At 35.8% G+C, this 22,445-nt stretch overlaps 4 protein-coding genes across 4 annotated transcripts; 3 read left to right on the top strand and 1 right to left on the bottom strand.

Annotated features, from left to right (window-relative positions):
- The first annotated feature begins 5,595 nt into the window (after positions 1-5,595).
- On the top strand, positions 5,596-6,908 carry LOC133784825 (uncharacterized). Its single transcript, XM_062224097.1, has 2 exons — positions 5,596-5,984; positions 6,104-6,908. The coding sequence occupies exons 1-2, from the start codon at positions 5,596-5,598 to the stop codon at positions 6,906-6,908; spliced, it is 1,194 nt and encodes a 397-aa protein (XP_062080081.1).
- Positions 6,909-17,675: 10,767 nt separating this feature from the next.
- Positions 17,676-19,139, top strand: LOC133784824 (uncharacterized). The gene has a single exon (XM_062224096.1). It carries the CDS (start codon positions 17,676-17,678, stop codon positions 19,137-19,139), a length of 1,464 nt encoding a protein of 487 aa, XP_062080080.1.
- A 799-nt stretch (positions 19,140-19,938) lies between these two features.
- Positions 19,939-20,403, bottom strand: LOC133781870 (auxin-responsive protein SAUR21-like). Its single transcript, XM_062220978.1, has one exon. It carries the CDS (start codon positions 20,318-20,320, stop codon positions 20,024-20,026), a length of 297 nt encoding a protein of 98 aa, XP_062076962.1. The 5' UTR covers positions 20,321-20,403; the 3' UTR covers positions 19,939-20,023.
- Positions 20,404-21,639: 1,236 nt separating this feature from the next.
- LOC133781872 (auxin-induced protein 15A-like) lies at positions 21,640-22,195 on the top strand. Its single transcript, XM_062220980.1, has one exon. The coding sequence runs from the start codon at positions 21,753-21,755 to the stop codon at positions 22,029-22,031; it is 279 nt and encodes a 92-aa protein (XP_062076964.1). The 5' UTR covers positions 21,640-21,752; the 3' UTR covers positions 22,032-22,195.
- The last annotated feature ends 250 nt before the right edge of the window (positions 22,196-22,445 follow it).

Below are 22,445 nucleotides of genomic sequence, written 5' to 3'. Positions count from 1 at the left end.
TCCCTATTATGGTTAATGGCTGGATTAGTAGGCCGGGAGGGCCATAATTGTTTAATTACGCCATTAAATGTGCTTATGCATGTTTATGAGAATTATATTATAATATAATGTTAATTGTATGCATGTCGGTGATATATGTTGAGACCACATTATGATGTGGGTTTGTTCGAGCTATTCGACATGAGACGATCGTAGAATGTTGATTAGCGGTTTAGTCACAACAGGTTTAAGTGTCGGGACTTGGGTTGAGTATCGGGGTGATTTTGATGATTAGAGCATTACCGGGAGATAAAGGGTAACAATATGTGAATTATTGGTGTTTATGATTATTGAGAATAGTGGGAATTGGAGAGCGTTAATTATGATTAACGAGATAGGAGGAAAGTACCAAATATGCCCTTGGGAGTCTTTAGAAACTATTAATTGACCTAGGGGTAAAATGGACATTTCACCCCTAGGATAGATATAACCTTTGACAGTTGAAGAAGAAAGTGGAAAACAGAGTATGCAAAAGAGTTCTCCCGTACCTTCTTCTCTTCACCTTTCTTTGTGGTTTCTGAACCAATTTTGAGGATTTAAGCTTGGGAAGCAAACCTTGGGAGCTTGGGAGTGTGTTCCACCATTGAAGACCATCATAAGCCGAGCTTTGGGTAAGTTTCTAACCATGGTTTTCTCTGGTTTGCCTTGTTTTGGTTCTGTTTTGTAGCTGAGATGTTTAGGGTGAATTCATGGTTTTGTTGGGAGTTTTGGCTAGGGTTCCCATGCTTGTGATGTTTGGGGTGTGCTAGAATGGTTTTTGGGTTTATTTGGCATCAAGAATAGGATTTGGAAGCTTGGAAATCGAGTTAGAATCGAAGGAGTTGAAGAAGGTCGGTTCAGGGGAGATTGGGGCTGGAGGTAGCGCTACAGCGCCCACCTTAGGGCGCTATAGCGCTCCTCAGGAGGCTTCCTGGCACTTGGGTGGTTCTGAGTATTGCGCTGTGGCGCTAGGGGTTGAGCGCTGTAGCGCTACCCTGTTCCTTCTAAGTCCCGTTTTGAGTGTTTTTAAGGGTTTTTGACTTGGGGTTTCAATCCTTAAGGCCCGGAATCAAATCTACTCACTGTGTGGGCATGTTTCGAGGTCTCGAGAGTGGTGCTTAGGTTAAGACCCTATTTACGTGGATTCTCATTAATGGAGGTTATAATTGGTTGTGATTAGGTAACCGCTAAGTAACTAAAAGATCGATCGTTCTCAGGAGTCGTCTTTATCGTACTTCTCGCTCGAACCTGAGGTAAGAAAACAGTGTATGAATACAGTTGCACCCTGTATAGGTATATGACATGCATGGTTTGATATTGAAGCGTGTTGATTGATATATGTGGACATGGATTGCACATTAAATGCTAATGAACGCTGATAACCTGGTTATGACACTGACTAGTCAGGGACTGACTCCAAAGTCGATGATCACGCATTGAATGGCTCTATGGCATTAATGCGGGACCGACCCTAAGGTCGAAGAACTTATAAGCGCTTGCCTGGTCTACAACCAGATGACTATAGCCAAGGTATATGACCCTGGTGACTGTTTGTCACATGGCTAGGGGATGTTGTCCATAGTTTCGACTCTAGAGTCGTGAGGAAGGTTATGTCGGTGACCAATCGCCATGCACCTGTCCTGAACAAACTTATGAGAGAATCACTTATCAGTTAAGCCCTGGTGACCCTATCGTCACATGGCCAGAAAGAGCGATGCTCATTATTGTGACTTTTGGCTATTGCCACCTATTTGCTTGGACTGATAGTTCTGAATGGTTATTATGACCGTTGTTGATATTATATCATGCTTTACAGTGTTTTCTTGCTGGGCCTTGGCTCATGGGTGCTATGTGGTGCAGGTAAAGGGAAGGAAAAGCTTAACCAACCCTGAGTGGAGAGCTTGGGCGATGTTGTGTACATACAGGGCCGCTTGACCGCCACGGTCAAGGAGTTCTCAGAGGGACTAGGGGTTTACCCTATTTTTGCCGCTTAGGCCGACGGGGATTGTAAATTTGGAACTGTAGCGACTCTTTTGTATTACGAACTACTTGTAAACATTTTGAAAGGCTCATGAGCAGTTTGTTTACTTAATGAAATGTACCCTTTCCTTTTTATTGGTTTTCACCTTAACCTAATAATAACACTTAGATCACGTTTTAACCAAAGGACTCGGGTAGCGGGTCAAATTTCCGGTTCACTGTTCACCGTAACTATTCTGGGGTAACCAGGGCGTTACAACATGCACAGAGGAATCTCCTCTCGTCCTCACAGGGATATCGCAAGACATACTTATCAAAGAATTCGAAGAAGAGCCTCCCAACACATGTGAGTACAAAATCATGGTTGAACCATTACTACGAACTAAGTTATTTCGAAATTTCTTTGATTGCTTAGAGTTTGGGCAAGATGCAAAAAAAAAAAAAAAAGAGGGCACAGAAGCATTAGTTCAAATTGCTCAACATCATGGTCCTTCGTGTTATGTAGTAGGACACCCGATACAAAATATTGCTAAAACGTCTGAAGGGGCAATCATTTTTACTAGTGTTGACATACAACCATCTCCATTTCTTCACAATCGTCCACTATATGTTAGGGCCAAGGTTAACGGGCTAAAACTCAAACGCGCCTTGTTAGATAATGGGGCTTCAGTAAATCTTATGCCAATAGGGATCTACTCTACCATGAAAATAGTGAAAGGAGGGGTTGTTCCGCAAACAATCACACTAACTGGCTTTGCTGCAAAGCCAGTAAAAACAATAGGATATGTTACTGTCGAGCTATAAGTGGGACCAATAAGAAGTCCCACTCGGTTTCATGTGATAAAAGCAGATACATCATATCATATCTTACTCGGGAGGCAATGGATTCACACACTCAATTGTATGCCATCAGCATTGAACCAATGTATCAAGGCACATATTCGTGGAAAGGACATTCATATCACAGCTACCAAACACCATTCACTAGGGAGGAAGCTTACATGGCTGAAGCAATGTTCTTTGATGAACTCTTAGAAAATAACATGGAAATGGTAACAAGACCACGAGGGGCGTGCTTACCAAAATGGAAAGAATACGATATGATAAGTGAGCCTCCAACTGTTAAACCCAAGAAGGAAAGAAAGGTAGAAAATGTCATGTTACCCAAAGAAAAAAAGGCGTATCGATTATGATGGTGTGTGGGGTCAGCATCAATACCTGACCCCACCATTGTTGTTGTAGACAAAATTGAGGGTGGCTTGGCCCCATTACATCTTCAAAATGGCGTAAGGATGGAAGACGAGCCAATCTCACACAAAGAGCCAAAATATAAGATCAATAAATTGTAAGAGATTAACTTGGCAAAAAACCCCGAAGAAAAGAAACCTGTATTCATTTCGGCTGATTTACCTGTAACAATACAAGGTGAGTTAATAGAGTTATTATAAAGATATCGAGACGTTTTTGCATGGACTTATGAAGATATGCCTGGATTAGATCCTAAATTGGTTACACATAATTTAAGTACCTTACCAGAGACCAGGCCTATAAAGCAGACCCCAAGGAATTATAGGCCTAAAATTCAGCTTCAGATCAAGACAAAAATTGAAAAATTGCTAAAGGCAGGATTCATTCATACATGCAAGCATCCAATATGGTTGGCTAACATTGTGCCAATAAAGAAGAAGAATGGGAAGATAAGAATTTGTGTCGACTATCGGGATCTTAACAGAGCTTGTCCAAAGGATGACTTTCCTTTGCTGAACCTTGATACTCTAATTGGCGCTACATCAAACTGTGAGATGTTCTCTTTTATGGATGGATTTAGTTGGTATAATCAAATTTAAATGGCTTAAGAAGATGCAGAAAAAACAGCCTTTTGAACACCATTTGGAAACTTTTACTACACTGTTATGCCATTTGGTTTGAAAAATGCCGGCGCCACATATAAAAGAGCAATGACAGCAATATTCCATGATATGATACATGAAAATGTTGAGGTATATGTTGATGACATTGTCATCAAATCACAGAGCAAGTTCGACCATATTCATGACATTGAGAAAGCATTCCAAAGATGTAGAAAGTACAAGCTCAAGATGAATCCCCTCAAATGTGCCTTCGGCGTAAATGCAGGGAAATTTTTGGGATTCGTCATACATAAGAATGGTATAAGCATTGACGAGACAAGACCAAAGCTATATTAGCCATAAGGGTACCACAATCATCCAAAGAATTGAAAAGTTTTCTTGGAAAAGTATCATACCTACGACGTTTCATACCAGCTTTATTCGAACTCACAAGCCCACTCCAAGCATTAATGCGAAAGGGAGTGTCCTTTGGCTGGGGAGAAAAACAACAAAGCTCATTTGACAAGATAAAAACTATATTGTCGTCCCCTCAGGTTATGATAGCATCCCTACCAGAAGTTCCACTACTATTATATTTGGTTGTTACCGAAACATCTATTAGGACGCTATTAGCACAAGAGGTTGATGGGAAAGAGAAACCTGTGTATTACCTCAGCAGGTGAATGAAAGGGGCCGAGATAAATTATCAGTATGTTGAAAAATAGTGTCTGGCCTTGGTGTACACAGCTCAACGATTGCGACACTACCTGATAGCACATAAAGTAATGATAATGACTAAAGCAGACCCCATAAAGTTCATGCTAAATAAACCCATACCTTCTAGTAGAATAGCTCGCTAGATACTAATGCTCAGCGAGTTCGATATCAGTGTCATGTATCCAAGAGCACAAAAAGTCAAGCCTTGTCTGATTTACTAACATATTCATCCAATAATGACGAAGATTGGACCCCAAAAGAGATCCCAGGAGGGTTACCTGAAGCTATGGTTTGTGATGACGAAATACAAAAGAAATGGATAATAACATTTGATGGGTCATCAACCTCCAATGGGGGAGGTGAAGGAATAATATTGACCAACCCAGTAGGTAAGAATCATACTCAGGCATACAAGTTGTCTTTTGATTGTACTAATAATGAGGCTGAATATGAGGCACTTATTTTGGGTATGACGGCTGCACTAAACATGGAAGTAAAAAAAGTTGTAATTAAGGGAGACTCTAAGCTCGTCATTCAGCAAGTCAAAGGAGAATTTTCTATGAAAGAACCATCACTGGTGATATATCGAGCAATGGTCCAAGAGTTAGCAAAGAATTTTCAGGAACGCCAGTTTGCACACATGCCTCGAACACAAAATAGGTATGCAGATGCTTTAGCTACCATGGCTTCTAAGGTTGAGGTATCTGAAACTAAAAATTTGGTATGCAAAATAATCAATCAAAAGTGTTTAGTTATTTTGGGATACAAAAGAGGATTCGAACTCGAGGAATGGCAGCAACAAATAGTAAATAAACTTACCAAACCAAAAATGACCAGCTTCAAAGAAAGACGGCATTTTGTTATGATTAAAAATGCACTTTATCACCGATCCTTAGACGGAGTATTGGCAAGATGTCTAAGGCAAGAAGAAGCTATTGCACAAATGGAGAAAATTCATGACATTACTTGTGGGATAGAAGGCCCTAAATTATCATGAAGGTTGCAAAGAGCGGGGTACTACTGGGAAAATATGGAGGAAGATGCTGCAAGTTTGCAAAAAAATTGCCCGAACTGCCAACTCATATTTAATAGCACTGAGGTGATCTTCATCACTGAAATTGATGACTGGAGGAGGCCGTACCAAGAGTATTTTCGAGATAAAGTGACTCCATGTGATAAGAAAGAAAAGGAAGAGTTACTAAGACGTATAAGCAAATATTGTTTAAAAGACAATAGTGACCTTTATCGTAAAGGATTCAATGGGAAGTTATTGCGTTGCATTAGCAATGAAGAAGCAGAGGAAGTTATGAAAGAAATCCACCATGGGGATTGTCATGAACATCAAGGAGGACAAAAGTTGTATGAAGAAGTGGTTCGTATAGGGTACTATTGGCCAACCATGGAGATGGATGCCATGAAGTTTGCAAGAGAATGCCATAAATGTCAAATTTTCGGGAACAAAATACATGCTCCAGCAATCTCTCTACAATCTGTGACTACTCCTTGGCCATTCCACACTTGGGCCATGGATCTCATAGGTCTGATTTCACCACCTTCTCAAGGAAGAATTTGGATCTTAGCAGCAACAGAATGTTTCACAAAATGGGCGGAAGCAATCCCATTGAAAAAGGCCTCTACAAAAACTGTGGCAACTTTATTCTAGAATACATTATTTGTCGATTTGGAATACCAAAAAGAATTTTGTCAGATAATGCTTCACCTTTTACAGGAAAAGCAACGAAGAAGTTATTAGAAGATTATCAAATTTCTCATGGAAAGTCAACTAGGTACTACCCACAAGGGAATGGTATTGCTGAAGCTTTTAACAAGTTACTATTACAAGTTTTAAGTCGTATGGTACATGATAGTCCCACAATCTGGCATGAATTTGTCCCTCTAGCTCTATGGACTTATCGCAATTCAAAACGGGGATCGACAGGATTTACACCATTCTCCTTGGTATATGGGTCAGAAGCAGTACTACCTGCAGAGATAGCTGTACCTTTAGCCAAGTTGGCCATGGCAGCAAGAATGGATGTGCATCAAGCAAGGCTAGAAGAATTGGAATTGGTGGATGAACGAAGGGAAAAAGCCAAAGATAACCTACTACAATATCAACGACGTATGGCTCGAACCTATGATAAACTAGTACGTCCAAGGATATTTCAAAAGGGGGAACTAGTCCTAAAAGCTACAGATCATGTGATGAGAGGTATGCACACAACAAAATTTGTGCCAAATTGGGAAGGGCCCTATGTTATTGAAGAAATTAAAGATAGTGGCTACTGCATTCTCCTAAATCCTAACAGTGGATCGACACTTCCTCCTACAAATATCAAGTAAGTGAAAAAATACTTTTCTTATTATGATACAAGATCTTAACTACAAGCAATAAAATGTGTGATTCATACAACTTTATTTATTTATTTTTTTTTATATTTCACGAACATGTGAAACAAGATTGTCGCTTTACCAAGTATCCAAACATGAGGTGGTTATAAATTGCCAAACATGTATACTTGTAAAAAGTATACATACAAGACAAGTAAAGTCTAAACATCTATATATATATATATATAGATGTATGTATGCATAAATATATGCAAAAGAATAATTTTATTTTTTTTATATTACAAAATACAAAGGTTGTTAGCACATATGTATGCATACAAACATAAAACACAAAAACTATCAATGACATTAAAAATAGGTATATATAAAGAGCTAGAAATAATTAGTGTGCTTAAAATGAATAAATTAACAAATAAGAGTATACGTATATAAAAAAAAAACTAGCATGATATCAAGCAGCATATGACCAAATGCTCAAAGAAGATCCATGTTCTTGGTATTGTTGCGATAAAATTGCTACTTTGCCATCTAGTTCTTCTACCTCGTTAGACAACTGCTCAATCTTCTTGATTTTGGCATCGCGTGCTTCTTGCGCGCTAGCAAGTTCCTCAAATATATGGCGACGGTCGATGGAAGAATGGACAACCTCACTGTAGGACTCCACTAGCTTCTTCAATATAAGAGGTTTAGAAGGAAGAGATAAGCACGCTACCTCCCATTGCTCTAACATTCGAAAACAATAGTCTTCAGAAATTTCATGTTTCATTTGAAGTAACGGCAGTGTGATCAAGGCTAAGGAAATAAAGTGCAATTTCTTAAAGGAAGAAATGTCTTTGAAATGATGCGGGAAATCTTTGTCCAAAGCTCAATAAAGTGAATAAAATTGTGATGCTTGAGGTTCAAGATGGTGTAAGAGAAGCGCATCTGTGTCCATCTATTCTGTTAAAATAAGATTTCGCCTCGATTCTTCTTCAATAAGGTCTATAGTGAGGAGGTTAGTGAAAGAAACTGATGAACGCGTCTCTTGAATATTTTAGCCAGCATCAGTCCTTGGCGCTATGTTACTTGAAGTGATGTTCTAGAGTAGAGATAAAGGATCAAAAGCTCTAGTGAAATCCAGAAACTTCGTCAACTGCGAAAGAGAACAAAGTAGGAAATTTATATGCATTTTGTATATAAATATATGTAGCATGGGTATAAAAAGATTCGTACCATCGATGAAGTATGAAAAGAAGCTGAAAGAAAAAAAAAGTGGTAAATTGTTAGCAAACTTCAAAGGGATAACGTGAATACTTTTCTCATTTGCAAGAAGGAAAAGTCGACATACCAGGCGCCATAACAGTCCCAACTACGTTGATGTCCTCTCTGGAACTACAATGAAGGGTTGAAGTAATGCAGGCTATAGCCTGCAAGAAAATGGAGAGCAAATAAATATATATATATGTCATGACTCAAGAACTGATAGATCAAGAGCACGCACCTGGGTCGTGATGTTATCAGTATCACCACTAATGTATAAAGGAAGTGAGATTTAGTAGCTCCTTGAACTTCAGAAGGCCTAACGTCACAAGGGAAAACAATATTGGACCGATTAATCTCATCTTCACCAATTGCCTCCCCCAGGTTGTCACGACCTTAAATATTATGAGCACGTAAGCCAATGCACGAAACAGTGATTAAAATCAATAATGTTGCATTATTCAACCAATATACCAAGATCAATGGATGCTGAAGGCACTACTTCTTGAGGGTCCATGGACGATAGAATAGTATTCCAGCCAGCAGTAAGCCCTACATATTGGGTATGGACATTAACGTGAACTAAGACATGTTCCAACGAGCGATTCTCGAGTTCATTCAGCCATAAGTCAACAAATTTTGAAGATACCCCACCATGCCTCATTTTACAAGGAAGGCAGAATAAAGTACGAGAGCGTTTCGAAGACTGAAGGTAGTTTAACAAGCATGAATTATTAAATTTTTCTAAGTCCCCCACCTTTCAATGATGAGGAACATGTTGGTCAAAACCAAATTGTTTAGCCACATGACCAGGACGATATACAGTAAATGACCAAGATGCTGATTTAGCATTATCGAGGAAATATAATATGTGACGAGGTAGACATATAGCAAACCAGAAGCCTATACCTCCGGGGGAAATATCTAAAGATAAACAAACATCTTCCATCAATGATGCTACGCCCCCAGGGTACAAGTCCAAAGTGAAATAAATATATGTGTTGGTAAGGTACGGACGAAAGGTAAATTCTGAAACATTGTCAATAATGTCACACAATTTTACTGACTTCTTCGGGCGAGAACGAGCCCATGACCAAGGACGAGGGTTATCACTATTCAAACACTTACACGGTGGGGAAAGCTTTGCGAAACGCTCCCAAATAAACATTTGAAGAAAGCATGCATCGACTGTACTGGCCATATTTGTACCCTTTGAATTTACTTCAAGAACTAGGGAGTCTAAGTTATGGTATAATGTTCCCAGGTAGAGAGCACCTTATGGTATAATGTTGCCCACATGCAAGTTTACAAGCTAAAGGGAATACATCACTTTGAACTGTCCTAGGATTTTTTGGATGAAAAACATACGTATTTAGCCACAAAGCGATGCTTGCTGCCAACTCTACAAGATCCCTACCATCTTCTTTATGAAAGTGTCTTATCCAATTAGGAAGGTCAAGCTGCTTCTTATTCTTTTTTAGAGATTCAACAGACGCCTTCAAGGACGACATCAGAGATTTCTCTTCATCTGATAATGGGGCAATGATAGAAGCAGTACCACAGATGGGCAAGAAAAGAAGTGCGTAAACGTCCTCCAACGTTATAGAAAACTCCCCCCAGTTCGTTAAAAAAGTATGGGTCGTGGGGCACCAGCGCGATACCAATTGATTTAAGCTAGGAATATCGCACTACACTTCGAGGCCAGAAGATAACCACATGGAAGATAAAATCTTAACTGATTTCAAAACGGCATAAAAGCTTGTGGAAATAGAAGCATTCCACTCCTTCCACTTAACAAATAACTCTGGACAGGCTCGATATTCAACGTCTAATTCATCCCCCAAGAAACGACAATGTAATGGAGTATCATTATTAGGCATTATGCGATCATTTGCTGAATCTGGATAAAGGTAAACTCCATCTCCTTCGCGGATATGAGGAAACGTTTTATTCCGAAGAGATTCGCATGAGGATTCTGAAAATAACACATTTTCCTGGCTATTATGACAAGAGGAAACTTTCCTTTTACAACCCATGAAGCTGACAAACACACACACAAGAGAAGACAAATAGAGAAACTCTTAGCAACAGGATGAAAATATCAAAAGAGCGACGTGCATAAATTACACAAGTTGAAACAATCCACAAATTGTCCCACAAAAAAATAATAATGGAGAACACAAGACATTTTCAAGCTTGGATACATACCCAGGTAATAATAATATGTAGAAGCAATATTTAAATCTTGCATAACACATATACATTATAGATACATGACATACAATACTTACATATGGGCATCTATATATAAGTTAGATTTGTCCATACTCATCATTCTAACTATGAAAAATCGCATCATTTAGGTATTGATTATTTTTCGTTAAATATATATATCATGTTATTACACATCTGACTATATATATATATAAAACATTATCATTGAAGAACCTATATACCTATCACATATGTTGCATAAAATAAATTTGTGTGCACCTAATATAATATTAAGTGTATAGACGATTAAAAAAAACAACTTTACAAAAGTTTCCACGCATATGCACTTGAGAGTAAATGGTACCTGAGTTTTGTTTTTTTTAAAAGGGAATAGAGAGTGGCCTATGAGAGAAAAGTAAGAACAAGAAGCATGATGTTTTTATCGAAAAAGGGACTAAGATAGTAAATTTATAATAGGAAGGCTAGAATTTCTTTAGGAACAAGAAAATGTGATTTTTTTAGCTTGTAAATAAATATACAACTTATGTAGATATTAAAAAAAATTACATTTTAATTTTTTTTTAAATATGCACAACCATATAAAATTATATATATATTATAAATATGTTTCAAAAAGAATTCACCATATATACATGTATATATGTATAGTGTACTTATATATAGATTTTTTTTAGTTACTTAACTTGTTTTTGAAAATTAAAATGTTAAATATATATATAAAGTAAAAGTGATTATTTTTTTAGCATATATACGTGTGTGTGTATATATATAGTCTACTTATATATAGATTTTTTTTTGTTAGTTATGTAACTTCTTTTTGAAAATTAAAATGTTAAATAAATATATATATGTGTATGCATATATACGTGTATATATATAGTTACTTATGAATAGATTTTTTTTTCTTACCTAACTTATTTCTAAATATTAATGGTATCAGATACAAATATTAACTTGTTCAGTTAATTAATGTTCTCCAACTGTACACGTGTTCACGTGTTAATTAATTTGATCTTATCTTAATATTTAACTTCTATTATATCATGCTTTAGTTAGTTGGCTCTGGTACATAGAAGTCTTGCTCTAGATGCAGTTAATGGTACATAAACAATATATATATATATTACGTTTTTTTTTTTAAAAAGTCAGCCTTCTTTCAGTATATATACATATATATTATTTATATATAGCTTGCATAGTTTGAAGATATTTCTATGTTAGTATCACATATTTGAATTTAAAAAAAATATTCAAATACTGGTGTTTTGAACATACCTCTATTTTAGTATCATATATTTGAATTTTAAAAAAAATATTCAAATAATCACATTTTGAAGATAATTATATATCATATGTTTAAATTTAAAAAGTATTCAAATACTCATATTTTGAAAATGATTCATATATATATACATATATGGTCCATGTACCTATACGTATACATGTGTATACTAATAAATATATATATATATACACGTACGTTAAAATATATTTGAAAAAAAAAGAGTTGCAAGCTATATATACATATAGCATGCTCACATACATGTATGTACTCATTCAACCTATGTATATATAAAAAAAGGGCACCTTGCTTACATATTATATATATATATGTATATATATATATTTCTTAAAAAAAATAAATAAAAGGCGACCTACTAAATACATTCCTAAATAAGAAGTACGCTGCTTATATATGCATAAAAAAAACAACACAGTCAGCCAAATGTTTTGGTTGTATGCTTGTCTAAGCATATTGAAGTATCGATTATCATAGTATTTTAAATTATTGTTAATTGGAAAAATTAGGGAATAAAAATCATAACAACATAGTTATATTATTTGAAGAAAAAAAAAAGGAACTATAGTCCTTGTTACAATTAGCTAAACACCATTCCTTTTGCCAAAACACAAATTCCCTTCTTTAAAGCCAAATAGACCCAGTCTACTTCAAAATATGGTACTAAGTAGGAGTGGGTTGGATCGATCTTAAAAAAAAAACAAAGGGAAATAGGAAAACAAACAAAGCTAAGAAAAAGCTAGGTTCTGCAACTCTCTCTAACATGCTTGGAGAGAATATCTTGAAGGTCTTCAACGAGTACTTCTCCACTTCTCTACATCTACAAACTTGTTGCGTCAGTTAGCAGCATCATTCTGATAGATGGTAACCAAGGAACACAAGTACTCCACGTGGCCTTTAAAAATAGCCAGCTCTTTCTTGGTAGTCAAAAGTTCAGCTAGCATCTCATATTGAGATTTCATATTAGGGTCATGGTATGTACGTCTTTTCTTTGGAGGAATGAGAATAGTGACCCCATTAGTTGGTTGATTTTTCTCTGGAGGAGAAGAAGAAGACATAACAAAAAAAAAAAGAGGAAAAAGGGAAATAATTTGGAGAGCACTATTGTGGGAACGAACAAAAAAATAATACAAGGATACTGTTATGAGCGTGCTACTATATGTAGATATTTAAAGCATGGAAAAAGTGTGCATGGTTGCTAAGTTATGATTACAAATCTATAATAGAGGTGAACAGCCTAAGAAAATAGGTGGAGCATGCTTGAAGTACTAGTTTGTCTTTTGTTAAATATATATATAAATAAATAAACAAAATCTAAAGAGGCACACATTATTATTTTATTCATAAATATAAAAAGAGCATATGCTCATTACAAAAGAGCCTGCTAAAAGTTTGTCAGAAGCTTATCATAAACATAGTACTCATGCAAGGGTTATAAGCTACGTAGCCATGTGTGCCTCCAAGCAGAACAAAAACTTCAAGGGCGAGGAGGACCAACACCCTAAGAAGACGAAGCAAAATCTAATCCTAACATGGGTACTTCAAACATGTTAATAGGAGAATACTGAGAAGGGCTAGGAGTCACGAGTGAGACAGGATGCTTCACATCAAGGTAATGACGGAACCATACTTGAACCTCATTCTTCAAAAATTCTACGTCCTTATCAAATTGAGAGCGAAGAAGCTCTATCTCCCTATCATATTCTACGTGGATACATCTCAGTTCAAAATCTTCCCTAGAAAGTGTAGCATAAGCTTGGAGAAGCTCGGTTTTCAGAGAAACCATTCGAAAGGACATTTATTCAAAGCGATCATTGAAATCATCAAGCCGTCGACAATGGTTACGGCATTCAGACTCCCTAACACGAGTAGCATCATTAGTGTTTGCTAGAGAACGTTCTAAGGAATGGACACGCCTACGCAAGTCATTGATGTAAGATAAGGCATTAGAAGGAAGATCCTTCAAGTCATGAGTGAATTCAAGGTTTGAAATTTGAGAAGGACTACTTCTCGAGGACATGACCACAACGAGAATTGGGAAATGCTTGAAAGATGTGATTCAAGACTAATACAATGTCCTATTTATAGATAATTTTTTTTAGGGACATCTAGCAAGGTATAACGTTGTGAGACACTCGGCAAACATGAGCTATCAAGAAGAGTCTTTGCATGTGTAAAAATGCTACGAGTATTTTCACACATGCAAGAGGGCTAATGTTGAAGCATAAAATAATAGATAGGGTTAAAAAGGAAATTGTGCAATAATGAGAATGCCCATGATACATAGCTTTCATTACAAGAATGCCATGAAGGAAGCTTACAAAAACAAACAAGCTTTGGCAGAGAACACGTGCGACATGTTAACCTTCTCTTGCAAGCTATGTGTTGCATTCTAGCATTTTCTTGCAAGTTACATTTTAGCTTCTCTAGCAAGCAGCCCTGGCCTATAAAAGGACGGCCAACAGAAGCAACGAAGGACATAAAGGAAGGAAGATAAGATCCACACTTATCATTAGCATGCCTCTCCATAAACTAGCTCTTCTTAGCCTAAGCCAACATTTATCAAACAAACTAGGTTGATCATCATAACCTATATCACACCTTCTCACCCTAACCCATATAGATATATTTCCAACCTTGCACAAGCCTGACTACAAACTCTATTACCAATATATTTCCAATCTTGCATAATCTAGCTACCAAAATGTATATATGTATAGACATTTTCCAACCTTGCATAACCTAGCTTGCTACAAATTCATATATGTTTCTAACCTTGCATAATCCAGCTTGCTACAAAATTACTACAAGCTAGCTATATTCAGCAAAATAAACTTCCTAAGATACAAAAAGCAATTTATACCACAAATCTCTCTAAGCTCTTTAAGCGATAAAGATGATGGGCTATGCTTCCTTTGTTGTAATCTTCTATCAATAATAAGAAGACAATTCTTGCTACCATGGATGTAGGCAATAATCATACATATATTGCCGAACCACGTAAATGTGTGTTGTTTAATTATTTATTTATTCGTCCTGAGCACATATCATTGATAGTTTATTATATTGTTTATATTATTATTAAATGTTCAACTAGAACCCCTGAACACATATATAATTTTATTTATCACATTTTATCATACAATTTTATTTTTCTCTCTTTATTTTAGCTCATATTATTTCATCTCCTCACTTTCTCTCTAGTCATTTTGAAATGTGATATTATTTGAAATTATAATTGTTAATATTATTTTATTTTGTAAATACCACATCTTAATGAATACTAAAACCAAATATGGTATCATATAAAAATAATACAATACAATGCAATCTAATATAATAAAGTATGTTGCAGCAGGATGAGATAGAGGCCGCTATTGAGTATGCTAGAATGTGCAAATTGTATGAGAGTTTCCTGAGGCAAAAAAGCAAAATTAATTGGCTTAGATTTGGTGATGAGAACACAGCTTACTTTCATGCTAGTCTTAAACAGAGGAGAATGAGAAACCGTATCACTAGTTTTATGAATGAAGAGGGTCAGATTGTTGAGACTTATACAGAGGTTATTGCTCATTTTTACAACCATTTTAAAGGATTTCTGGGTAAGAATAGTGCAACAACTGGTTGGGTTGTAAAGTCCAAGAACTTTACTTAGCTAGTTAGATAGTAGTATAATAGTAATAGTAGTAGTTTTTTTATGACTGTGGATTTTGGTTCAAGCCGGGACTTAGTTGGAAACTCCTAGCAATAATTATGGATTTTATAAGTGTAACCTATAGTTTAAGAATATTAATTATAACATAAGGTTTGATTAATATTGCTGGTTATTAATATGATAATTATTATCACCTAAGGTTTAGATAGAGCTAATAAGAATATGACACTTGTCATGAGCATGGTTATTCCTAAGGTTTAGATAGAGCCAATAGGATTATGTCATTTGTCATATGTATGATTATTAAGAAATTATTATTTTAATGATAAAATAAGGGAAATATAAGACTTAGTCTTCACCAGAATCTGTTAGGAGCATGACATTTATCACAATTTTATTTATTTGAGATTTAGATAATTAAATAGTTTTTTCGTAACTTTAGGGTACTATAACTTCCAACCTATTTTTGACCCAGTTATGTTATGAATTTCGAAAATAGTATTTCTAAAAAAAGTTGTAGATAATTGAATTAGCTTTCTAACGGTATAAAGATTGTTTAAATCGGAGTCCTACAGCTCTAGATATGTTGATTTTACTGTAGGTGAGTTTAGAGTTACGAGATTTAGGGAGTTAGAAGTTAGGATTCTATTTGTTTTTATTATTTTTGTTTTAAAAATCAAGCTTTGAATCCTTAAATCTCTCTGAACAATTTGACCAATTCCTAAGCCTTTGGCTGAAGGATATTCAAATATTTTCAATTAAATTTATTATTTTTATTCAAAGCCAAAAAGAAGATTTTTATTCCTAGAACTCTATAAATAAGACCTAGCACCAAGCCTTTTCATTCATTCTTCAAGCATTGATCAGAGCCTTCCAAGTGCTAGTGAGACTATAGAATGATAAACACTTGGGTTGGGGTTATAAGCTTAATAAACACTTGGGAAGTAAGGTTCATAGTGTGTATTTCGGTTTCGAGGTGTAGTTCGATCATAGCAATTTCAAAGGTATTCCTATTCTTAGCTCCTTTCAGTATTGTTTCATTAGTTTTATAGTCCTAACTCAGTCTTCTCTATTCTTGGTTAGGCATCTAAGTTCTTCGAACTTGTGGTTTCTTGTCGGTAAGAATATTCTCGGTGGTTTTTAGTTCATTCATCGATTTCTTTTAGAATACTCACCTCTATATTATGGTTTTTAGGAGTGTTCCAAAATCCCGACTTTGTTCTCATCATCCCGGTATATTGGTAAGGAAAATAGGATAGGATATTATGTGTTATGCCATATGTTATCTTATGATTTATGTGTTATGTTAACTTATGATTTGTGTGTTATGTATGTTTGTAGACTTGGGCATATGACCTGTACACTAACAAGCCCCAATAAATTTATGGGCATATGACTTGCTTAGCTAGCAAGCCCCACCAATCTAATGGGCATATTACTTGTTTAGTTATGAGACCCCAAGTAATAATGGCCATTATAGTATGTGTGACATATGTTTATGATATGTTTTATTATATGCTACGTTATGAATTTTATGTATATGAATTATGTGTTAGATTTTCCTTGCTGGGCATTAGGCTCATTCCTTTATGTTTATATGTGCAAGAAAGAAAATAGTTATGGCAGCGGAAAGATTCCTGGCAGCTTGGGGATGTGTATTGAGGCAGGATGGAATCGGTGGATTGCGCGTTCAATTCGAGGATGAAGTTTTTAAGTCTTTTAGTTATGATTTTATGTATTTTTTTTTTCCGCACTTAATTTTGTAACCAATTCATTTAAGTTATGTTTTGCTTTATTTTCAAAACAATGGGATCCCATATCCTAAATGAATTTTTATGTATTTAACCTTTACTTTACAGTTTTTAAATAAAGTTATGGTTATTTCATATGTACGTTTTCTTAAGATTAGTATAGTAGTTATTAATGGTCCAAGGTCTAGAATAGTTGGGTCGTTACATGGGTTGATCTGAATTGTTTCAAGCAAGGGTCTGTCTTGTCTTTGGAGCAACAACTTGAATTGATTCAACCTTTTACTAAGAAGGATGTTAAGAGAGCTGTATTTAGTATCCCCTCAATCAAGAGTCCTGGCCCAGATGGTTTTGGCTCAGGATTTTATAAAGCCCTCTAGAAAGATATAGGGGAAGAAATCTCTGAGGCGATTTTGATGTTCTTTGAGCGTGGCGTGATTCCTTCTGAGTTGAATGGGACAATCTTATCTCTTATTCCTAAGGTTGATTCTCCCACTACGGCCACTGATTATAGACCTATAGCCTGCTGTAACACACTTTATAAATGTATTTCTAAGATGATTTGTTTCTGGTTGGCTACGATGCTCCCTGTGATTATTCATCAAAATCAAGGAGCCTTTATAAAGAATAGACAGCTTGCTCATAATATTTTAATTCTTCAAGATATTCTCCATGGCTATACTAGGAAGAATATCTCTCACCGATGTGTGATAAAAATTGATCTCAGTAAGGCGTATGATTCTATTGATTGGGAATTTATGGAGGATATCTTGACAGCTTTTTGTTTTCCTAGAAGGCTTATTCAATGGATAATGACTTGCTTGACGGGTAGTTCTTATACTCTTATGTTAAATGGGAGATTACAAGGAAGTTTTGAAGGGAGGAAAGGATTAAGACAAGGAGACCCTATCTCTCCTCTGCTTTTTGTGCTGGTCATGGAGTATCTCACTAGACTTCTAAAGCAAGCTTCTCATCACAGAGAGTTTAGATTTCATCCCATGTGTAAGCATTTGCAGCTTGTTAATTTGTGTTTTGCGGATGATTTGATTCTGTTTTGTAAGGGGAATATTAGATCAGTTCAGATTTTATTTGAAGGTTTTTCGAAGTTTTGCCATTGTTCTGGTCTAGCAGCTAATCTGAGTAAATCCCAAATATTCTTTGGGGGTGTGGCAGCTGAGGTCAAGAATATTATTCTTAGGTTTGTTGCTCTTGGAGAGGGGAGTTTTCCTTTGAAGTATCTGGGGGTTTCTCTGAGGCCCACGAGATGGTTGGTTGCTGATTGTGGTGAGATAATCAAGAAAATTCAGGCTATGCTCCATGTTTGGGCGAGTAGACACTTATCTTTTGCGGGGAGAACTCAGCTGATTTTTTCTGCTTTGCTAGGCATTCGCAATTATTGGATGATTATTTTTATGCTTCCCTATAGTGTCATTCAAGAAATTTACAGGTTGTGTCGTAACTTCCTACGGGGAGCCAAAAACAATCGCAGCAAGTTCCATTGTTCCTCTTGGCCTCAGGTTTGCCTTCCTAAAGTGTTGGGTGGTCTGGGTTTTAAGGAGGGTTCTAATTGGAATAAAGTTCTTTTGGCTAAATATATTTGGGCTTTGTCTTCTAAGCAAGATGTATTATGGGTGAAATGGATTGATGAGGTCTATCTAAAAGGTCAGTCTTTCTGGTCTTATCAGCTGAAACCAAATGTTAGTTGGTATTGGCGTAAGTTATGCTACTTGAGAGAGACTTTTTATGAAATGGAATTGGGAGTTTCGGCTGTGCATGGTAAACTGAATTTGAAGGTTCTGTTTAGTAGCATGCTTCAGAGGGACCCGGTTGGTTTTGCTAAGGCAGTGTGGTGTAGTCTATCTGTCCCCAAGCATCGTTTTATACTTTGGCAATCAGTTCTTGGCCATTTACTGACTAGAGATAACTTGGCTCGGTGCCAAATTGATATTAGCTCTCAGCTTTGTCCGGTTTGTGAGAGTGTTGAGGAATCTCATAAGCACTTATTCTTTGACTGTGTTTTCTCAACAGGTTTGGGAGCTGCTTAAGAATTGGTTAGGTCCTGGTATTTGGCCGAATCAATTTGATAATTGGAAGAAGTGGTTAGAAGGGAAGCCTAAAAATATGATGCATCGCATATCTGTAGCTTCTTTGGCAGCAGCGGTTTATAATATCTGGTGTAATAGAAATTTATGCTTTTTTTCTCATTACTCCTACACTCCTCATTGCTTAGTTAGTATGATCAAGAGGTGTCTTAAAGCTAGATTACATGGTCGGCTGAGTCAAGCTATTCTGAACAGGAATAGTTATCTTACTGAGTTTGTAAGGATGTTATAAGCTGTTGTGATTGTGGCTTGGTCTTTGAACTTGCTGGTGTAATTTGTTTGGTGCAATATATTCTTCTTTTGATTAAAAAAAATAAAATAAATAAAGTTTATTATATATTCTATCACTAAGACACCTTGTTCACTCTTCAATATATTTGAAAGGCGTATCAGGGTTCTGAAAGGGCTCTATGATCAACAAAGGAAAAATAACATTTAAATGTTGCAGAACTCTGTATCAGGAAAACTAGTAACACTTGTTCACTTCTTCAATATAAACAATTATAAGTATAGTTACTTGATTTGTTTTATAATATTCTGTTAGTCTTCTCAAGGATGAATGTTTTGTATTATAATACTCGCAACAAATAGATATTATTTGATAGAAAATGGCAGTAAGCAAAACAGAATGAAGTAAGTATGAGATAGACATAAATCTTTCCAAAGATCCCAGTTTAATTTTTAATGAAAGGAGAACAAGTAGACTCAAATGAGCAATTGCGATATACAAAGTTGGCAAGTATAGTAAAAAAGTATCCTTTATAGGGTCAAAGTATAGGATCTACAAAATTGTTTATGCTAAACTATATTAGTTCTATGATTTACAATCAATTCAACTGGGAAGTGAGATCAATGAAGATATCATCTCTGCAGGGAATTGTGAGTCCGCCCATCGGATGATCATATCCGAATTCTTCTTCAGCCATGTTTAGCAATTCTTGAAATGCAGGCTCGTTTAGGTAGGAAAGAGGTACTACATAACGCTTCTTTTGCTCCTCTCCAACATACACTGCAAAGTAGCCTTTTGGAATGGTTTTGGAGCTCAAAGCAGCTTCTTTGATGCCTGAAAGTGATCTTTGGAGACCCTTCTTACCCTTAACAAAACCATGCAATCCAAATGCCATGCTGATCTTCCTATGTATTTTATTGAGAGAGGAAGTTTTGAGTTCACAACAATATTTTGTTTCAGAGAAAGTGATGACTTGATGATTTGGCTGTGTGGTTGTGTACCCTATATATAGATTAATGGACTCTTGTTATGAGTAGTAACTTGTTGTGTGGGGTTCTTTCAGAGACAAAAGCATATGAAATGTCTCGTGAGTTTGGCTTCAATTGTGATTTATATGGCCATTATTTGTTTGAGAAAAACATGTTGGGACTCCACGGTTTTATTTATGTTGTGTTGTTATCACTACTTGATAAGAAAAAGACTCGTAACTTCTAGGCACTGAAAAAAGAACAAGAGAAAATTCATATAGATAAGAATAATCAAAACATTGAAAGAGACCTGTTTAAAAAGAAAAGAAGAACTGAGAAGAAATAAATATAGTTTTGCTGAAACAAAACTATTTAATTTCAATTATAGCACGACCTGGTTAAAATCCTAAAATGCAAACCCAAGAACCCCACTTGTAATTTAAATAAAATTTAATTACTGCAGAAAGACTTTTTTTCATTAGAAAACAAGGTTGAAACTTATGTGGCCATCTTTTTATTTCTTATGTTTTCTGTTGAAGAAAAAGTTGCACTATATAACTCAATTTGTATCTTCTAGACAGTACCCTGCAAAGAAGAGAAAGGCTATAAATATAATACAAATAGTAATCTTCTTTGTCATCATCAGGTTATTGGGCAATGACAGCAGAGTTGATAATGACAAGTTTTTTAATGCAGAAACCAGCAGTCAGTGGAGAATTATATCATGAAGATTAGAAATCAAACGTTACGTTGCATATTTTGAATCGAAATATGTGGCCCCTTGCAGTAGGGGACATGTCTTGGACATTTTATTACACAATTTGTGTTCAGAATTGGTTGAAATATCTATGCATTAGATAGAGAGTTCAATCATAACAACAGAAATAATGAACAAAAATGTACCTCTGCATGTTCTGTGATTCTAGTGAAACTTGTACATCCTGCAAGTTACATCTGTACTCTTCTTTTTATTTAATTTTTAAAAATAATATTTGATTTGGCCAAATCAGAAAATGACTGTTGGGCCTGGTGCTGTTCTATTTTCTTTTCAACAAGCTGGATATGAAGGCTTTTGGCCACACAACTATGTGAACATAAAACATAAGCATTGATGAGTAGGATGGCAATAGCACATGTGATTTCTTAAGGACTAGTCCGTTCAATAGACCCCATCTAGATATATCCCATCAAGGGTCTTCTAAGGGTCTTGAAAGTGTATATATACACACAAGATTGGGTTCACTAACACATCACATTTTCACATTCTCAAGTATTCAGCTTTCCTTGCAAACCCTTTGAGATCTCTTTTATTTCTTCACCTTCTCTTCTTTCTTCTTTCCTTTAGAGACAATCACAAGAATGGGTTTTCGATTTCCAAGTGTAGTTCATGCTAAGAAGCTGATCCAGAGACCTTTTTCAAGTTCAAAAGATGTTCCAAAAGGGTATTTGGCTGTTTATGTTGGGGAAAACAGAATGAAGAGATTTGTGATCCCTTTATCATATTTGAACCAGCCATCATTCCAAGACTTGCTCAGTCAAGCTGAAGAAGAATTCGGATTCGATCATCCAATGGGAGCTCTTACAATTCCATGCAGAGAAGATGCCTTCATCGATCTTATTTCTCGCTTGAATGCCTAGTGATTAGCATACACACTCATTATTTTACAATCTCTAATAGAAATGATTGTGACAATTTTGTAAGGCAAACAATGCCAATACATGTATATATTTTTCCTTGGGGATCAACAAAAAAGCTGTCCCTGAGATTAAGATAGATGAATACCATTCCAAAACTTTACCTACTTTTAATTTGTTGATCTTGACACTGAATTATTCTCATTTACACTTATATTTTATATGACTAGCTTCAAACTAACCAAATTGTTGCAAAATTCTTGCTTCCATTTATAGTTTAGTTTAATCAAAGACTACATGTATGAGGATGAGTAAGAAACTATCACTCATGAGTGTAAATGGAGTCCAATGAGTTGTTTCTTCGATTAAGCTAGATTTTTTGGCTACAATTACCTTGTAGAAAGAAACTTATCATAT

Source organism: Humulus lupulus, chromosome 6, assembly GCF_963169125.1.
Source record: "Humulus lupulus chromosome 6, drHumLupu1.1, whole genome shotgun sequence".
Lineage (NCBI taxonomy): Eukaryota > Viridiplantae > Streptophyta > Magnoliopsida > Rosales > Cannabaceae > Humulus > Humulus lupulus.
The sequence above is the reverse complement of the archived record's forward strand: the minus strand, read 5'-3'. Positions and strand labels throughout refer to the sequence as shown.